This window comes from Zosterops lateralis (assembly GCF_965231275.1).
Source record: "Zosterops lateralis genome assembly, chromosome: 19".
In the NCBI taxonomy this organism is placed as follows: domain Eukaryota; kingdom Metazoa; phylum Chordata; class Aves; order Passeriformes; family Zosteropidae; genus Zosterops; species Zosterops lateralis.
This window is the reverse complement of record NC_139779.1, coordinates 10,771,994-10,790,595: the sequence shown is the minus strand read 5'-3', so window position 1 is coordinate 10,790,595 and position 18,602 is coordinate 10,771,994. Positions and strand designations below refer to the sequence as shown.

The following is an 18,602-nucleotide window of genomic DNA, read 5'->3' as shown; positions in this document are numbered from 1 at the left end:
TTAGGGTGGCTGGAATCCCACACAGTGGTTCCAGGCTGGCATCCACGATCATTTTCCTTCTCAGGCATCCCAGAGAATGGTGCCAAACCCAGCTACCCCTGGGAAATGCAATAGGTGTTGGCTCTGCTTGGTTTTGAACAGTGAGGGGTTCACATCAATAATCTGCCAGGTGAGCTGTATGTGTCTTCTCAGGAACAGAATTACCCATAGGCAGGCATCTCCACAATGTCCCATTCTTTAGGAATCATGACAAACTTTCTGTTATTTTACTTAGCTTGAATACTGCAAGAAATGTGCTGGTTTTATCTCATGCTCTGAATCAAAGCGGACCAGACCAGCTGCCCACACATGGAAATCTTGAAGTAGCCACATAACCAACATAACCACAAAAAGGGCATAATTTACCCTAGAGCTACTCCAACTCCTGAAGGTCTGTGCTGCCTTTGTCATGCTGCCTGCACACACAGAGCCCTGCCTGAGACTTGTTCCCACCCAGACACCCAGGGCAGTCATGAATGTGCCATGGGAGCATGATGGCAGCTGGGAAGGAAGGGGATTCCTCCCTCTGTGTTCACCCTCTTGAGTTTTATAGGGATTTCTGATTATGGACACTTTGGGTTTGTCAAGGTTTTGGCACTTCTTTGGTCTCAAGTACCACTACAGCAGGTGCCACCACTAATGACTTCTGCTAATGTCTGTACGACAGCTCATCTAAATGAACTCATCTGCATGGGGCTCATGGCTCTGAGGGAGCTCTATAAAGAGTTTTATTTTCCTGTTTTAATCTGAATGGGATTAGTGGCTTTCCAATAGAAAAGTTATGATCTCTTTCTTCCAATCTCTTCCCATTTCAGCTACCCAGTGCCTTTGTCTCCTGCTTTTGACCTGCCTGCTGGCCCTGGCAGCATCTTTTCCTGATGTTGACATAAGAAACTTGTACCTCCTCAATGGCACAATGGATGACATCATGAATGCTCCCCCAGACTCCTCCCAGCTCGGTGAGTATGGCCCTGCAATGGGAGAGGCAAACAAGGTCCTGGTCAGTTAGATCCTACACAGCTACATCCTCACCAGCCTGCCCACACCTCTGTCTCACCAAGGGAAGACTAAATACTGATCTGTGGGTGTCTCACTGGAACAAGGGTAACCTTAGGGTCCCCCTCTGATTGCTGCCTGCCTCATCTCCTGCATGGCATGAAGTTATAGCCCAAAGCTCAGAGCTCACAGGATCCCAGGAGAAAGGACAATTTGGCCTCATTTGCAGCAAGACCAAGCCCAGAGTCTTGTGGGCCATGTGCTCTTCCTTGGAGAAGAAGGGTTAAAGATGCTCACAGTGTGTTTTGAGAACATGGAGGACAGTTCCCATCTCTGGAAATCACAAGGTCAGTGGAGAACTGAATTCAAGGGAGACCTCAATACCAAGAGGAAATAAATGAAGTTAATACAAAGAGTTTAAGCAGTAGCACTGGCACAGGGCAATCAGCCAGGTGATGGCACAGATTAACCTACAGGTGCCAGGATATGCTGGAGGAATGAGGAAACCTTCAGGAAATGATGCTGGGAAAAGCCCCAGGGGCTGTGGGTGGGATGTGGCACAACAGAGAGAGCTGATTCCCTTCCAAGGGATGAGGAAGTGTGCTCAGCAGAAGAGCTCAAGGTCCAAGAGTTTGGTGCTGGTTTTACATCACCTGTCAGAAAACTACCAGCACAGGGAGTGCCATGACTGAGACCAGAGCCTGAGACAAGAGTTCACCAAGAGCTGCAAGTCTGAGTAGAGAAAGAATGTGTGCTCTGGGCTTTACAGTGCTCTCAGGAACATGGTGTGATTTTGGGATGTCTTGTGCAGGGCCAAGAGTTGGACTTGATGACCCTGGTGGTTTCCTTCCAACCTGGGATATTCTATGATTTTGTGATCTGTCACCTGCAGCACTGGTACCATGCTCTGAAAACATCAGCAGCATGAATCCGTGCTGGGTGGGCAGGGAAGGACACCAGAAAAGACAGGCCAGGATTCCAAAGCCTTGACTTGGAGAGGAGTGCTTCCAAAGGGATGGGGTGTGAGGACAGAAAGGAACAGAGGCAGACTGCCTTACAACACAAACATGAGTGAACAGCTTCATATGGCTGCAGTAAAAGTAAATGCCATGGTAGGAAAGTCCTCCAGACCATGCCATAGGAGTGTTTCCCACTCCACATAGGCTCAGGTTGTAACAAAAGTCAAAGGGAGTCAAAAAGAGAGTCAGTATCAAAATTCAGACAGTCAGAAGTCTGGCAGGCAGACTGTCAGGAATGGGCTTATACAGAGGGCAAGAGGTTTAAGTTGAACACTTCACAAGGAGGTAAGACAGTGCCAGCTGAGACTGAAAGCAGGGAGCAGGTATTTGAGGATGTCAGAGCAGCAGCTGCAGGGTTAATTGTCTGTTTTAGAGAGGGGACAGGAATGGCTTTTGTGATTCCATAAGCCTGTGACTCATCCCTCTGTGTTACAGCCATCAGTGGATACAGAGATAGCCTCGTAAAAGAATTGCATTAACTCAGTTCTAGACCATCTTCTCTTCCAGCCACACCCTTCAAATTCCCTTTTGAGCAGACAGCTCTCCCAACTGCTGACACCTGAGCCAGTTTTCCTGTGTCTGCTCTTTCATTTCTTCCCCTACTCTTTAATCCCTCTTCTCCCCAAGTCCCTAAATGCTGCTGCTGCACTTTAACAACCATCTTCCCAGTGTTGCCACCACCATTAGGGGGTTTTCCCCTACACAGAATGCCCAAATCCTTTCCACCAAAAAAAAAAAAAAAGCATCAGCCTCACTCTAACACCACCATTTAAATTCCCCCAAATTACCAACTTGCTGATGTCTGAAATTGGTAAATTCCTCTGGAATTAAGAACAGCAACAGAAAAAGACCTGGAATATCATCCGGAGAAGATTGAGCTCTCCTAGCAGGCATTTGACATGTCTACTCTCCACACTCACTGCTGTCTCCTGTGTTAATTTAGATGATGGTGATGGACATGTCCGACAGGCCAGAGACCTCGCCCACCACCCACCGGCGAGCCACGGTGAGTCTGCACCTGCCTGGGAGGTTTCACCATCACTGGGCTCACCAAGAGCTCTCAGACAACTTACCCATGTCTTACACATGCACTGGCTCCTCCCAGAAATTTTCTGATGGGCTGCAGAGGTGCCACAGCTCAATAACCTCAGGGGACTCTGCTGTGTCCTGGGCTTGGTGCTTGATGAGGTGTTTTTGCATGGGGAATTTTCCAGATAAAGGTCCAAACTGGAAAGTGATGCTTCATTACTGGGGATTGGTGATTAGTCATTTTCCTATTTTCACTACACAGTCAATGAGAAGACTGGATCTGGCAGAGTTTCTGAACTGGCTGGGTCAACATTAGCCCATAAAGCCAAAGATAGGTCCTACCTGGGTGGGGACAACTGGTGACAGAAGTGCTGGGAGTGGAACAAATTCCTTCCCAGCAGTGTGCAGGTACATTCAGCTGGTTGTTGTATGAGGTGCAGACACTCTGGAGCATGGAAAGGCCATAATCAAATCCAACAAGTCAGGAAGTCTCTAAAGAGCTGCTTGGGTAAGGCTAGAGAACAACAATGGCTTTGCCCTGTTGAGATCTCAAGGGCTGATTTAATTGTCAGAGATATGGATGTCATGATCACCCTCTCTCTGGGGCAAAGCACTAAACTTCTGTGCTGTGCCAGCAAGTAACTTTGTCCCCCAGATTTGCATTGGTCTGTGGTCATACATCATCTGCATGACACAGAGAAATCACTGAGACTGAACCCACCCTGGGTGAGGGTCCTTGGGAGACAGCAGTCCCTGCTTTGGTCTCACCAACAACAATGTCTCAACACCAGACATTTTCACAATGTGTCCCCACCAGTTTGAATCCAATTTTAGGAAGATGTGAAACTCAACTCTTACACTGATCACGTCAAGATTTTGATTTACTCCTGTGAGCACATGGCAGGAGCTCAGCCTAGGACTGTGTGTGTGAAAGGATGCAGACACAAAATAAATGCCCCACTTTTAGGGGGATTTAATAAGCAGCTCTTGTTTGTTGGCCTGATATTTCTGGGTCTGAGAGATTTCAGCCTGCTAGCAGCTGCTAATTTTTTCCCAAGGAAAAATTTCTCAAGAAAGCTTCTTCTCAAAACCACCTTGGCAAACAACTCTCCTTTCTCAGAACAATCCTTCTCTAGGTGTTGTTCTGCTGTTTCTCTAATTTAACCCATGGGATTAGAGAGGTGTTTTTCCTATTCACCAACCATGTTAAGTCTGTATGGGAACACCTTATAAAAGGTAGTAAGAATTAGACAACAAAGTCTTTTTTTCCATGCTCTTTGCCTTCTGAAATATTTGGAGTCTCTCATCTTTCTTTCACGTCCTACCACGACACTTGTTCCCAGCCCCAGGTTGGCCCAAGGACTGCAGTGAGATTCCCCGTGGGAGCCACAGTGGTGTTTACATCATCCAGCCCAAAGGGCTGCACCACCTAGTGGTGTACTGCGAGATGAACGTGACCCACGGGGGCTGGACCGTCATCCAGAGGAACCAGAGGGACACTCCCGTCACCTGGGCCGAGTCCTGGAGCACCTACAAGTTTGGCTTTGGGAACGTGCGCACCGAGTACTGGCTGGGCACCGAGTACATCCACCAGATCGCCAAGCAGAAGGTCTACCAGGTCAGGTTTGTCATCCAGGACTCTGCTGACAGCTTCAGCTTTGCTGACTACAACCTGTTCAGCGTGGAGGATGAGTCCCAGGGCTACCGGCTCCGGTTGGGCTCCTACAATGGGACGGCCGGGGATGCCATGACCTCAGACAACCCCAACAACATGCATGACAACATGAAATTCTCCACCAAGGACAAGGACCAGGACACTTACAGTAAGAACTGTGCCTACAGCTATGAGGGAGGGTGGTGGTACTCGTCATGTTACTCGGTGCGGCTGAATTACAAGGGAGGCCTGTCATGGGGCAGCCTGTGCAAGGGGAACTGCAAATCCTCCATGATCCTCATCAAACCAGCTTCATACTGTTAGTGCTTCTTCCTCCTCCTGTCCACAGTGGGCACTCTGCAAAGGCTCTGCATGGCCAAAGAGTGTGAGCCTCTCTGGAGCAGGGTGAGGAGCACAAGGGTAGCAGGGCTTTAATGGAATCCCACTTTATGATCCCCCACTCCAATTGCAGACTCCCCTCTGCTCAGCTCCGTTCCCCTGTGCTTGCCAATGATTCCTTGTTATTGTGTTCATAATCAAGAATTTAAAAAACACTTATGAAATTTGTGGATTCCACGTGTACCTTCTCTGTAGGAGGAAGACACTCAGCCCTGGAGTTATATCAGAGAGAACTCACAGAAAGCAAAAAAGCTGCATGCCCCAAATTTCCATGTACTCTGAGCCTCTCTGCAGTGTTTGATAAAGCATCCAATAAACATGCTTGCTTGAGCTCACTCTTCAGTAATCTGTTCTGTACCTCTGATTTTCTCCCCTGGGACCCAGGAAATCCCATGTCAGGTGCCAGGACTGGAGTATTGAGGCTTATCATAGAATCACAGCCTGGTTTGGGTTGGAAGGGACCTTAAAACCCATCTCATTCCAAACCCTCTGCCATGGGTAGGGACACCTTCCACTAAACCAGGTTACTCAGCCTGGAGAGAGAAAGCCTTGAGTGTTTCTCTTGGACAAGAAAATTAAACCCAGTTACACTGTGATAAAGGCCATGTGGTCTGCACAGGGGAGTTCAGAAGGGACCTGGCACGTGGGAGAACTGATCCTACATCATCACCACACTCACAGTCATTAGTCAGGAGTTGAGGCAATGTCCTGGTAACAAGGTCCCACTCCTTCTAGGAAGCTGAACCTGTCAGGATGTGTTCTGTGCTGCCTGGCTGTCTGTACTGCCATGCTTTGATCCTGCAGAAACAGGATTTCAAAGCCATCAGTGGATCTGTCTGCTGTGATTATGAAGCAATGAACTCAAATGGAAGCAAAGGAGAAGTAGGCTAGGTGTTAGAAATTGAAGAATTCTCCACTTGAATTAGGAGAGACTAATGAGGGCAGACCTAACTTCAGGCATGGGACCACCATATCCAAGTTTCTGATGGATTAGATTTAGATAAACCTTTGCCAGGAAAAGACCAGACAGAGCCAATGCTGTAAGGCTGCAGGACAGGGTCCCTAACAGCTCTGTTGTCCCATGATTGTTCCAGTACTGCTTGGACAGGCTGTCAGAGAAGCACTTTGGTATTCATAAACCCTGTCTGCTTTGGTCCTGCAGCAGCACTGTAACAACCATGAGTTTCACTTCCAGGACCAATGACTCAGGGAAAACCCATCCCTGGCCCCCCAGCTGCAGAGTCCAATAGGCACTGGGAGCCATCCAGAGAGGTGTGAGAAATTAGAAAATGCTGAGGAAAATGAGCAGTGGGGGGTGTCTGAGACAGAAAGGGCCTGACACTGCTCCTGGGAAGGCCCTCAGCACTGCAGAGTAGGGGCACCTGCACCTGGGGATGTCTGAGGAGAAAAGCTCAAGGCTGCTCCTGCTGGAAGTGTCTCTCAGGGCTGTACTTGCTCCACTGAGCACCAAGCACTTAGCCCCCAGAACAGAGCCTGAAGGACTATGGGACCTCCATGTACAGCCTGTGCCTGCCTTGGAATGTGCCCCACAGCAAAGGGAGGGGATCCACAGGGCAGCTCCAGGGTGGATTTGTGTTGGCTGGAGGAGCAGCTCTCCTGTGCCAGGGTCAGAAGCTGGTGGAGCAAGGAGACATGGCTGTTAGGGGGGGTCCCGGGATTTTCCTTCTAGGTTTCTGAATCCCTGCAAAAATTTAATGACCTTGTGGCAGCAGTTCCTGGTCCCAGAGGGGCAGCCTTCCTCAGGGGACAAAGAGACTTGCACAGACCTGCTGTGACAGGGTGCCCCAGGGACATGGTGCCCCAGTGACAGGGTGCCCCAGGGACAGGGTACCCCAGGGACAGGGTGCTCCACGGACAGGGTACCCCAGGGATAGGGTGCCCCAGGGACAGGGTGCCCCAATGACAGGGTGCCCCAATGACAGGGTACCCCAGGGACATGGTGCCCCAGGGACAGGGTGCCCCACGGCTCCCACCTCTCCTGAGCCAGTGGGTAACAGGGCACCACCAGGCTGTTACAGGGCGGCTCTGGGCAGTGACAGTGAGACCGCGGTGGCGGCAGGAGGGACTCGCACAGCGGCGTGCGGGACGCGCACAGGGGGCTGCGGGCTGAACCGCGGGGCCCAAAGGGTGTGCACTGGGGGCGCAGGATGCACCAAGCGGGGTGCAGGATCCGTGCAGCAGCGAGCAGGGTGCTCACAGCGACTGCAGAGTGCTCGCAGAGGGTTCGGGTTGTGCGTACAGCGGGTGCAGGGTGCCCACAGAGGGTGCAGGGTACACACAGCCGGGAGCAGGGTGGGCACAGCGGGTGCAGGATGGGTACAAGGGCTGCAGGGTGCCCACAGAGGGTTCGGGTTGTGCACGCAGGGGCTGCAGGGTGCGCACAGCGGGTGCAGGGTGCTCGCAGAGGGTTCGGGTTGCGCGCAGCGGGCGCAGGGTGTGGACAGCGGGAGCAGGGTACCCACAGCGGGTGCAGGGTGCGCACAGAGGGTTCAGGTTGCGCGCAGGGGGTGCAGGGTGCCCACAGCCGGGTGCAGGGTGCGGACAGCGGGAGCAGGGTGCTCACAGCGGGTGCAGGGTGCGCAGGGTGCGCGGGGCAGGAGCAGCCCAGTGTGCTCGCCGGGGGCGGCGCGGTGCGGGCAGGAAACGCTCCGGCTCCGCTGCTGCTCCTTTAAGACCGGCGGGGGCGGCGGGCGCGGGGCGGCGCGCGCGGCTCCCGGCGGCGGGGGCGGGGGGTCCCGGTCCCGATCCCGGTCCTGATCCCGATCCCAACCCCACAGCCGGCCCATGTCCCGGCCCGCAGCGCCGCCCGGCTCCCCGGGCCGGCTCGGGGCGCTCAGCACGGCGCAGCTCCGGGCTCTGCTGCAGGACGAGTCGCGGCTGCAGCGCGCCGCCCGCCTTAGCAGGAAGGTACGGCCGGGGCGGGGGGCCGGGGGCTGGGGTCCCGCAGCCGGCGGGGTCCAGCCGGGCGGCGCTCGCTCCTCCGGGGCTGTCCCGGTGCGCGAGGTGGAGCCGCCCGCGGCCCGGGAACGGGCGCTGCGGGGCCGGGTATCGCCCGCGGCTCCGTCGCCCGCTGCCCTTATCTCGATGCCCGTAATGCCGAGGGCTCCGGAGGAGCCGCAGAATCCACCGGCGGGGCGGGGGAACCTTCGCTCGGGCGTCCCGACCGCGGCTGCGCGGGGCTCTCCGTGCTGAAGCCTCGGGCCCCCAAACCCACGGCCACCAAACCCATGGCCACCAAACCCCGTCCTCTGCCTCCGCATCCCCGAGATGTGCCGAGGCCCCGGCCCTTCGCCCGCCCTGGTGTCGTTTCCCGCAGCCGGGATGAGCCCCGCGCTCTCCTGGCTCCGCTGCGGAAACGGGCGCGGGTTATTGTGGAATGGCTCTCGGCCCGATTTCAGCATCCTCCCCAGGTGGCCCCGAGTGCAGCCCGTGTGTGTGCGGCGAGGGGAGGGTGCGTGTCCCTTCCGTGACATCCACGTCCCCTGCCGAGCCCTTTCCCTGCAGAGGGACCGGGCAGCCGGCGCTGAGGTTTGCCACGGTCAGGTTTGGCCACCCTGCGTAGCCCGGCTCCTGCCGTTCCATTCCCCCGGGATGCACTCCCTGTCCAGGCAAAGCAGAGGGATGGAGACAGTGCAGAGAAAGAGGGTTCACCCCCGGATCGACACAGACCCCCGCCCAGCAAGGTGCTGGATCTGACAGGTTCTGCCCCTTTCTCTCATTGCTGACACACACGGCCCCAATCCCATTCCCACAGTTCCAGAGTCTACAGCTGGAGCGGGAAACGTGTTTGGCTTCAAACTGCACCCAGGCCAGGGTGAATCTGTCCCTGCGCCCGCGGCTGGAGGATGGGAAGGCTTCCCTGGCCATCAAGTACCAGGAGCTGCAGGAGATCCGAGAGGCCTGTTGGGACAAGCAGCAGCGCCTGGGTGAGTGAGGTGCAGCCTTTGGGCTCAGGCACATCCATAGCAACCCCTGTTAATATCAGGGTCCAGGTGGGCTTAGTGCTCTTGAACTTACCCCAGGGAAATGGTTCAGCCATAATCAGGAGTGGTGGGAGATGATGCTCCCTGTGACACAGCAAATCCATAGCTGGGACCAGTCATAGAATCACAGAATCATTTGGGTTGCAAGGCACCTTAAAGATCATCTCATTCCACCCTCTGCTGTGAGCAGGGACACCTTCTCCTAGACCAGGTTGCTCCAAGCCCAGTCCAGCCTAGCCCTGAACAATTACAAGGATGAGGCATCCATAGCTTCTGCTTCTTTTCAGGGGTGGAAGCCATGGTGTGCATGTGGCTCCAGGGGTGTGTTTGGGGGTGTTTCAGTGCAAGGAAGGAGGGGAGCTGATGCTTGGGGATGGGGAAGACAACACCCCCACCCCAGCAGCTGGGGTATCCAGGGGAAAGTTGGCAGCCCCATCCCTTGTGACACACAGAGGCTTACCTGGAGAAGTGGAGCCCACAGAGTGCCCTGGGCCAGCTCCAAGCCAAGCTTGATGCCTCCGAAGCAGAGTCAGAGGTGAGTTGGCTGAGACCCCTGTGCTGTTATCCCTTCCTTACCAAGGCCACGGAGTGCTGTCCATGCCCTCCCATATGCCAGGGCCTGCAGAAGAGTCCAGGCTCCTTCTAGTCCCACTGCCCTCCCCACAGGCCCAGATAAAGCAGTTCCTGGCCCGGGAGCTGCCCCTGGAGTCCTTTCTGGAGTCCTTCTGCCAGAGCCGCATGCGCTCCCACATCTGCCGGACGCAGCTGGAGAAACTGCAGGAGCTGCTGCAGAAGGACAGGCTGCAGAAGGACCAGGTGGGCAAGGACCCCGTGGGCCCTGCGGGGTGCCCAGGTGCCCCAGCCAGCATGGCATCAGCCCGCCTTGCCCCATTGCAGAGCGGAGTAGCCCCCAAAGCCTTTGATCTCTCCTACGGCTTTGTGCCCGCCTTCCTCATCCCCTCGGAGGCTGTCGTGCCCTTTCCTGTGCCCACTGCACCTCCCAAGCACCATCTCCCAGCCCTGGGACAGCAGCCAGCATCTCCCTGCTCTGAAAACCCCAGCCCGGGCTCTCCCCTGTGCCTCGTTGGACACATCCCCCTGCTCAGCCCCCAGCCCGGCCAGGGGCAGCCACAGCCGCAACACCAGAAGCAGGAGCCTCCACACCGGTAGCAGGGCAGGGCTGGGGGATGTCCCTGCTCCTGTGCCTCCAGGGAGGCTGTGCAGGAGCACCGTGGGCTGAGAATGTGAGGGGTGGGGGGTGGTGTGGGCACAGCTCCAAAGGGCTGTAGGGTCTGTGGGGCAGGCACATGGGGGGGTGCTCACAGAGGGATGGAGGTGCCTGGGTGGGGCAGGTGCCATGGCTGGGTAGGGGGTCCTGCATTTGGGGAGCTGCGGCGGGGGGGGAGGTTTCTGCATCCACAGCACGAGGAATGTGACAGGAAGTGGAGGTGGGTGGCTTGTAGGGATGTCAGTGGGCTTAGCTGGGAGGGATGGCAGGGAAAGGGCATAGGAGCACTGGGTGTGCCACATGCTTCCTGAATAAAGCCTCTTTCCATGCTCTGTGTGTGTTCTTTCCATGCTCTGGCTCTGGCTATGAACAGCAGGATGGGACAGGCAGGCAGGAAAGGGTTACCAGGGAGCACTTGCCAGGTGAGTCACTTGGAGGTGACTGGCAGCCAAGGAGGGCCCTCCAGCCTGAGGAGCCCCCAGACCTTTTGTTTGCACTTGGCTCAGGACATCACTTCCCTGGGGATGCTGAGAGTTCCTCAAGGGCTGCAGAGCCTGCCATGAGTGTGTTTCCCTCAAGAGAGGTGCCAGGGACCAGTTTGGCTCTGCACATGGGGAAGGCTTTTGGTGCCCAGAGGTGCCTGGAGTCAGCAGCAAAGCCCTCACTCCATGGAGGGTTGTACCCTATGGTCAGCTGGGCTTGCTCACAGCTGGGTCACATCAGCCTGTACTTGTGTCCACCTTTCTCATCCCCTCAAGGGCCATTGTGCCCTTTGTCATTCCTTATCCACCTCCCCCATTCCACCAGCCCTCACTGGAAAAAGTGATGGGAGGCCTACGCTCTCACCCTGTTTCATCCCAGGCTCTTTGTTCCTTTCCTTAGTATCACACAATGGATGGTGAGTGCAAGGGGTGGTGTTCCCCATCCCCCAGGGGACAGCCTGGTTCCTCCAGCTGCAGCCTCCTGGCCATCCTGGAGTGCTTGTTCCCTGCTGGAATGTCCATTGTGCTGTTTTTAGCTTTTGGGTTGATTTCAGACTCTTCTTGTGCTCTCAGACCTTGTCTGGCAGTATTTTTCCTCTTTCCCAACTGCCTGCCCAACATGCATCTTGCCACTGGTGTGTAGACTGCTTGGAAATCATCCCAAGCAGCAGAAGGCCCTGGCTCAGGCTATGAAACACCCCAAAATACAGGTCATTAACTAGCAGTGCCTTATGCCAAACTTCAGCCCCCATTTATGGCTAAGAGTCCAGTATTACCAGTTAAAGCAGGTTTAAAACTAGGATAGATAAGGGATCAGCCACTGTGGCTTTATTGGCACATGAGGAGGTGGTAGTCACTGGAGTATTTGGAGTTTCACAAAGCACTTGCTGCTTTCCTGAGTCCCACTTTGGGCTCAGCCTGTCAGTGAAAGGGCTGTTTGCCAGTCAGGCTCAGTGCTCATCCTGTGTGAGCCCACAGCCAGGGACCTGCCTGGGCTGAGCTCCAGCCAGAGGCAAGGCTGGTCACTGCCCTGCCACAGGGGACCAGGCACAGCACTGAGGCAGGAGATGGTGCACAAGGAGCCAAGTCACCCAAAAACCAGCCAGGCCTCACCAGTGTGTCTCCCCAGGCACTGCCTGCCTTGTATGGCTCCCCAGGGCTGTGTGGGTCTGCCACCAGCTCCAGGACAAACTTCCCTGGTCCCGTGCAGGTACTGAGTCACCCCAGTGGCCCCAAGAGTGTGGACTCTCAGGGTGAGCAGCTGCAGCCAGGGGAAGGTGAGTGTGTCCTATGAGAGCTGCAGCACCAGAAGTGACAGTCTAAGCACCAAGGTAAGCTGTGCCGCCAGGGTCTGTCTGTCTGTCTGCCTGTCTGCCAGGGTCTGTCCATAGGAGCCCTGCAGCACCCCAGGCACCCAGCCTGCTCAGGAAACACTGGGCAGGCCCTGGCAGCCCCATGGTCCTGCTGGGCTGGCCACCACCATCCCCCCCCCCCAACCCCTTTAGGGTGGAGAACTTTGGGATCCTTTGGGAAGCTGCCAAGCCAGGTTAGCCCCTGCCCTGGGGAGGTTCCTCCTGCCCTGCAGCTGGTCCTGCCCAGTTTGGAGCACACACTGGCTGGCCCCAGGTGGGTGGCTGAACACCCCACTTGTGGTGGTTCTGGCAGGGGGTGTCCTACAGGTGCACCCTGTTTCCCTGGGGATTGAGGGATATCTGCCTGCCCACGGCTACTGACAGATCCAGGCCCTTCATAGGCCAGCTGCACAGGGCAGGCAGGGAAATTGGCTCACAGTAGTCAGGGTGACCCCCTTTGCCCTTCCTGCCTGCACAGTGGCTCTCCCTGCCTGTCCCTGCCCTGCAGAATGAAGTCAAGGAGGGTAAAGGTGATCTTGCTCACCCTGGGGAGGAAGAGGAGAGGTTTCCACTGAGTGTGCACCTGCATTCATTTCTGCTGGGCCCAGCCCCTGCCAGCTGATGTGCAGCCAAACCTGGGCAGGGAGCTGAGGGTGCCTCCCATCCCTGGCTCTGTGAAAGCCAGGCTGGGAAAGGAGCAGCCCCCAGCCCAGGAGAGCCAGAAGAGCTGGGAGAAGAGAGATGTCCCCCACTGCCCCGGGAAATGCCCTGAGCATCACCCCCAGGCAAAGGCGTGCAAAAGGGGTACAAACCTGCACTAGGACCAGCCAGGAAGGGGGTGCCAGTGTGCCCCAGCCGGGCCCCCAGAGCCAGCACCGGAGCTGTGGAGGGAGGTCGATTAACAATTAACTCTATTAACCAAGAAGTGGCCGCAGGGGATGCTGCTGAAGGAGGGGGAGCTGCCCCCTGTCAGGTGCTGCCGACCGTAGCAGCCCTTCCCCAGGAGGGCAGAGCCAGCAACAGCAGCAGGACAGGGGTGCAGAGCTCTGCCCACACAGGTGAGGGGCTGCTCCCTCACCCCCATCCCTGCCACACCAGCCCCTTTTGGGGGGCAGAGGCTGATGGCCACCCCTTACTGCTGTCAGGACTCTGCTCTCCCAGCTCCCTGCAGCTCCCTGTTCCTGCCCCTCACATCCCCAGAACAAAGATCTGCCAGCAGCCAGGTTTGACCCCTTCCTTTCCAAAGAGTAGGTCAGCTACCCCAGGAGGAGGCCCTGATGAGGCACTGAGACCCCACAGTCCCAGGCTGAGCACCTAGCAGCTGAGGGGAGCAGCTCAGCACCCCAAACCTGCAGTTATGGGGCCGTCAGCCCACGAAAAGGGGCTGGGGCAGGAATGGGGTCTGCGCTGAGCTCGGGAGGCCTCAGCACTGCTTCACCCAGATTAAGTTTCCCTGGAGCCTTAATTTCCTTAGTTTGACACACCATCGAATTACCAAGTAGCTGTTTACTACTCAGATCTCGGTGCTTCCCTTCGATGTGTGATGTCAGTGATTTAAGGGTGGGGATGAGCAATACCCAAGAACCCAGAATAACCCCTGGGGTGAAGGTGCAGGGTAGGGTAGTCCAGGTCTGGATGGGTCGGCATGGGGTGATGGCTGAGGACCCCCCAGCCACAAACTCACCCTCGGACAGTTCATTTTGGTGACACACAGCTGGGAAAACCTGCTGCCAGGGGTAAGAGGGTGTCCTGGGGTGACTTTATGATGCTTGTATCCCCAGTCTTCTGTTCTACAGTGTGCTGTATGTTGAGTTCTGTGCCTTTCAGACTGGTTCTGAGAGCAAAGCAGGGAAAGAAGAAGCGTGCGTGAAGAAAGAAGTTTGTTTTGAAAAACAGTGTTCACTCCTCTGCATTTTTCTTGGGACGGTATTTTTCATCTGAGGCACGGACAGCAGCGGGACAGAAATCTTTTACTGCTTTTAGTTAGTTTAGCTGGCTGAGGCAAAGAAGCTTCCTCGACTGTTTTTTTTCCCTTTTTCTTGGGACTGTTTAAACCTGCTCTGGACTGCAAAATTCAGAGGAGCACCGAGGGCTCACACCTGTGGCCCACCCGGGCCTGGAAGGATGAATAAGGGACTGAGAGAGAGCCGAGCTACACCCATGGCAGGGACTGTCTCAATTTGCCATCTCACTCCAGAATGAGAGGTTTTATCATTTCATATTACTAATTCTTTATGCTGTTTATTCATTCTTGTCCTGGATTTGTGAGATAAGAATGTATTCTATTTGCCATCTGTTGGAGGTGGGGGGCAGTTATCTTATCTCTTCCAAGAACAATGTCTCCCTCCGGGGAGATGTCTCCTGCTAATGGGCCATTAAGTGACTCACTGCATGACTGATAAGGTACATCATCCCATTGTGAGATGCTCCACCCAGAAGGAGGAACCAAGCATTCCTACCTGCATAAAATAAGCTTGGTCTAAGCCATCGCCCCAGTTTTTTCTTCACTGGATTCCCAGAGGAGCAGCCATCTTCGCTGGATTCCCAGAGAAGCAGCTTCTTCCCTGCTGGATTCCCAGAGGAGGACCAGGCCCATCTACTCTATCACCAGACCTTCACAGAGAACTATACCCTTCTACAGGATCTCTGCTTCAGCAGCATTTCATCTGCCACTGCAGGAGGCACAGCCACCATCCAACTGGACTTTTACCAACACCCTGACTCCTCAGGGTGTCAGGTTTTCTGACTGTATCAGTAGTTTTGTTTGTACTAATTACATGTGTTGTTCTTTTTTTTTTATTTTAGTTTTTCTAGTAAATAACTATTATTCCCATTCCCATACCTTTGCCTGAGAGCTGTTTTTTTTATTTTGAAATTGTGGTAATTCGGAGGGAGGGAGGGGGTTTACCTTTTCCACTTCACAGGAGGCTTTTGCCTTCCTTTACAGACTCCTGTCTTTTCAAACTAAGACAGATCTTGGCGCCCAACGTGGGGCTCGAGGGCATTGAAAGGAAAAAGGGAATAATAGTTCTTAAGTAATCTAATTGTGTGTACTGATATAGAAACATCTTTGAGTGTCACCATGTGGTCTAGCTTACCTTGGTTTGGGTGGCACGTGATCGTGGCTGTATTTCTCCCATTTGCAGGCCCTTATCTAGATATGGGTCCTATAACTAAGGCTACTGTGGCTGTTATCCAGTTTGGCTTATGGGTTAATAAGGTGAGGAATTCATGGATCTTTAACTTCCTCTGGAAGGCAGGTACATGGATTCAGAGCTATCATACACTAACTGTGTGTTTTTGGGGTTACCTTAATAATGGTACCTATTGTGAAGAAATGACACCAGGGGAGATTTTCTCCCAACCTTTTAACCATCTTTTTGGGTCTGCTCCACCAGTTTTTGAAGGGTTAAGATCCACTCTGAATGCTAATGATGTCATACAATGGGTGGTGTTGTTGATATGCCTGTTATATTTAGCACTCAGAGATAAGGGAAGATTAACATGGAGAACTACCCTGACACCTGCCCCAGAGACTAGAGATGCTGCTGTTCCAGAGCCTGACCCTGCCCCACAGTCTGTCTCAGAAATGAACCACCCAGATTGGGTGGGGGTTCTGGTTAAGGAGATACGTGAGATGAGTCAGATGCTGAAGGAGTGCATTTCCCCAGCTATTGAGAAACCCTCACTTTGCCTTCAAGAGGGACAGCCAAATAGTACAGCAGTGGAACCCACAGGTGTTACAACTGTCCAGGGTCCAGCCGAACCACAAAGGCAGTCACAGCCAGCAGCAGTTGCCCCGGTAGAAACAAGGAGGTCTAAGATGAAAGCTGAGCACCCAGATAAGGATAGGAATGGAGGAACCTCACAACCCACAGGGGAGCCAGAGGTTGCAATCATCACCGAGTCCCTGAGGTACGAAAGTCTCCGTAATCTGCACAAAGACATTGTGCGACGGGGACGTGAGGCTTATACTACCTGGTTACTCCGGGTCTGGGATCTTATGGGTACAGGCGTGCAGCTGGATGGTGGTGAGGCAAGGAACTTGGGACCCTTGACCCAGGACTCAGGTATGAATCAGATTTTTGTAAGGGAGCCAGGGTCTCTTTCTCTCTGGGAGCGGCTTTTAATGAGTGTCAGAGAGAGGTTTGTCCACAGGGAAAGAATGCAGGAGCACCACCATAGGATGCGCTGGAAGACCCTTGAGGAAGGGATCCAACAGCTGAGGGAAGTAGCAATATTGGAGGTACTCTTCGGGAGGGATGGACAGCATGACAATGACCCCGACAAAGTCAGGTGCACAGGGCAAATGCTGTGGAGCCTAGCAAACCTTGGGCCATCTCAATACACCACTTTTATTGCAACAATTGATGCAGATACTAACCGAGAGACCGTGGGTTCTGTTGCCAACAAGCTGAGGAATTATGAGAGCATGATCAATGGCCCAATGCAGGCTCATATCTCAGCTGTGATTAAGGAGTTCAAAGAGGAGATGAGGGAGATGAGGGAGGAGATGAAGAAAGTTAATGCAGCCCCTGTGCGAGTTACAGGCCTCAAATTCAGTGCCCAACATTCCCCAGCTAGAGACAGAGGGTACACCCCAAGGGCCAATTTGTGGTTCTTCCTGCGTGACCATGGGGAAGACATGGGTAGGTGGGATGGGAAACCCACTTCTGTCCTGGCAGCACGGGTGCGTCAGCTCAAAGAGGGAAACTCTAACCGAGGAACTTCCACCAAGGTGAAGGTAGCCTCGACCTCCCATGACCGAACTGCTGGGTATGATGTGTCAGATCCCCTTGAAGGAACCTCTAGTATGTATGCCCAGGAAGGGAATAATAACCAGTGTTAGAGGTGCCCTGTCTCTAGCCAGGGAGAGGCACGGGAAAACCGGATCTTCTGGACAGTGTGGATCCGATGGCCTGGCACATCAGAGCCACAAAAATATGATGCTTTAGTTGATACTGGTGCGCAGTGTACTTTAATACCATCGGGACAGGTGGGGGCAGAGGCTGTTTCCATTGCTGGTGTGACAGGGGGATCTCAGCAACTGACCCTGGTGGAGGCCGAGGTGAGCCTGACCGGGAAGGAGTGGAAGAAACATTCTATTGTGACCGGCCCAGACGCTCCATGTATTCTAGGCATAGACTTTCTCCGGAACGGCTATTACAAAGACCCAAAGGGACTCAGGTGGGCTTTTGGAATAGCTGCTGTAGAGGCAGAGAACATTAAGCAGTTGAACACCTTGCCTGGATTATCAGAGAACCCGTCTGCAGTAGGACTCCTGAGGGTGGAAGAGCAACGTGTGCCAATTGCGACCTCGACAGTGCACTGCCGGCAATATCGGACAGATCGAGATGCTGTGATCCCCATCCACCGGATGATTCGTGAGCTGGAGAGCCAAGGGGTGGTCAGCAAAACTCACTCACCCTTCAACAGCCCCATCTGGCCTGTGCGCAAATCCGACAGAGAATGGAGATTGACTGTGGACTACCGTGGCTTGAATGAAGTGACTCCACCGCTGAGCGCTGCCGTGCCGGACATGCTGGAACTCCAGTACGAGCTGGAGTCCAAAGCAGCAAAGTGGTATGCCACTATTGACATTGCTAACGCGTTTTTCTCCATTCCTCTGGCAGCAGAATGCAGGCCTCAGTTTGCTTTCACGTGGAGAGGTGTGCAGTACACCTGGAACCGACTGCCGCAGGGGTGGAAACACAGCCCCACCATCTGCCATGGACTGATCCAGACTGCACTGGAAAAGGGTGAGGCTCCAGAACACCTGCAATACATCGATGACATCATTGTGTGGGGGAGCACAGTGGCAGAGGTGTTTGAGAAAGGAGAAAAAATCATCCAGATTCTCCTGAAAGCCGGTTTCGCCATTAAGAAGAGCAAAGTCAAAGGACCTGCCCGAGAGATCCAGTTCCTTGGAGTGAAATGGCAAGATGGACGCCGCCAGATTCCCACTGAGGTCATCAACAAGATTACGGCGATGTCTCCACCGACCAGCAAAAAGGAAACACAAGCTTTCCTGGGTGCCATAGGATTTTGGAGAATGCACATTCCCGAGTATAGCCAGATTGTGAGCCCTCTCTACCTGGTTACCCGCAAGAAGAACGATTTCCACTGGGGCCCTGAACAGCAGCAAGCCTTCACCCAGATCAAGCAGGAGATTGCTCATGCGGTAGCCCTTGGCCCAGTCAGGACGGGACCAGAGGTGAAGAACGTGCTCTACTCTGCAGCCGGGAACAATGGCTTGTCCTGGAGCCTTTGGCAGAAGGTGCCTGGTGAAACTCGAGGCCGACCCTTGGGATTCTGGAGCCGAGGTTACAGAGGGTCCGAAGCCAACTACACCCCAACAGAGAAAGAAATCTTGGCTGCCTATGAAGGAGTTCAAGCCGCC

General features: G+C 54.4%; 2 protein-coding genes across 3 annotated transcripts; both read left to right on the top strand.

The window, feature by feature from the left end:
• The first annotated feature begins 951 nt into the window (after window positions 1-951).
• On the top strand, window positions 952-5,433 carry LOC310917364 (fibrinogen-like protein 1-like protein). The gene is made up of 3 exons (XM_083875520.1): window positions 952-998; window positions 2,998-3,060; window positions 4,427-5,433. The coding sequence occupies exons 1-3, from the start codon at window positions 956-958 to the stop codon at window positions 5,059-5,061; spliced, it is 741 nt and encodes a 246-aa protein (XP_083731646.1). The 5' UTR covers window positions 952-955; the 3' UTR covers window positions 5,062-5,433.
• Window positions 5,434-7,941: 2,508 nt separating this feature from the next.
• On the top strand, window positions 7,942-10,700 carry VPS37D (VPS37D subunit of ESCRT-I; the record flags this gene model as incomplete). 2 transcript variants are annotated; one of them, XM_083875439.1, is made up of 5 exons in its annotated part: window positions 7,942-8,064; window positions 8,912-9,083; window positions 9,593-9,675; window positions 9,807-9,956; window positions 10,038-10,700. In XM_083875439.1, 5 exons carry the CDS (start codon window positions 7,942-7,944, stop codon window positions 10,308-10,310), a joined length of 801 nt encoding a protein of 266 aa, XP_083731565.1. In that variant the 3' UTR covers window positions 10,311-10,700. The 2 variants fall into 2 exon arrangements, with proteins under 2 accessions (XP_083731565.1, XP_083731564.1); XM_083875438.1 differs by having other exon boundaries at window positions 9,807-10,700.
• Window positions 10,701-18,602: the final 7,902 nt, after the last annotated feature.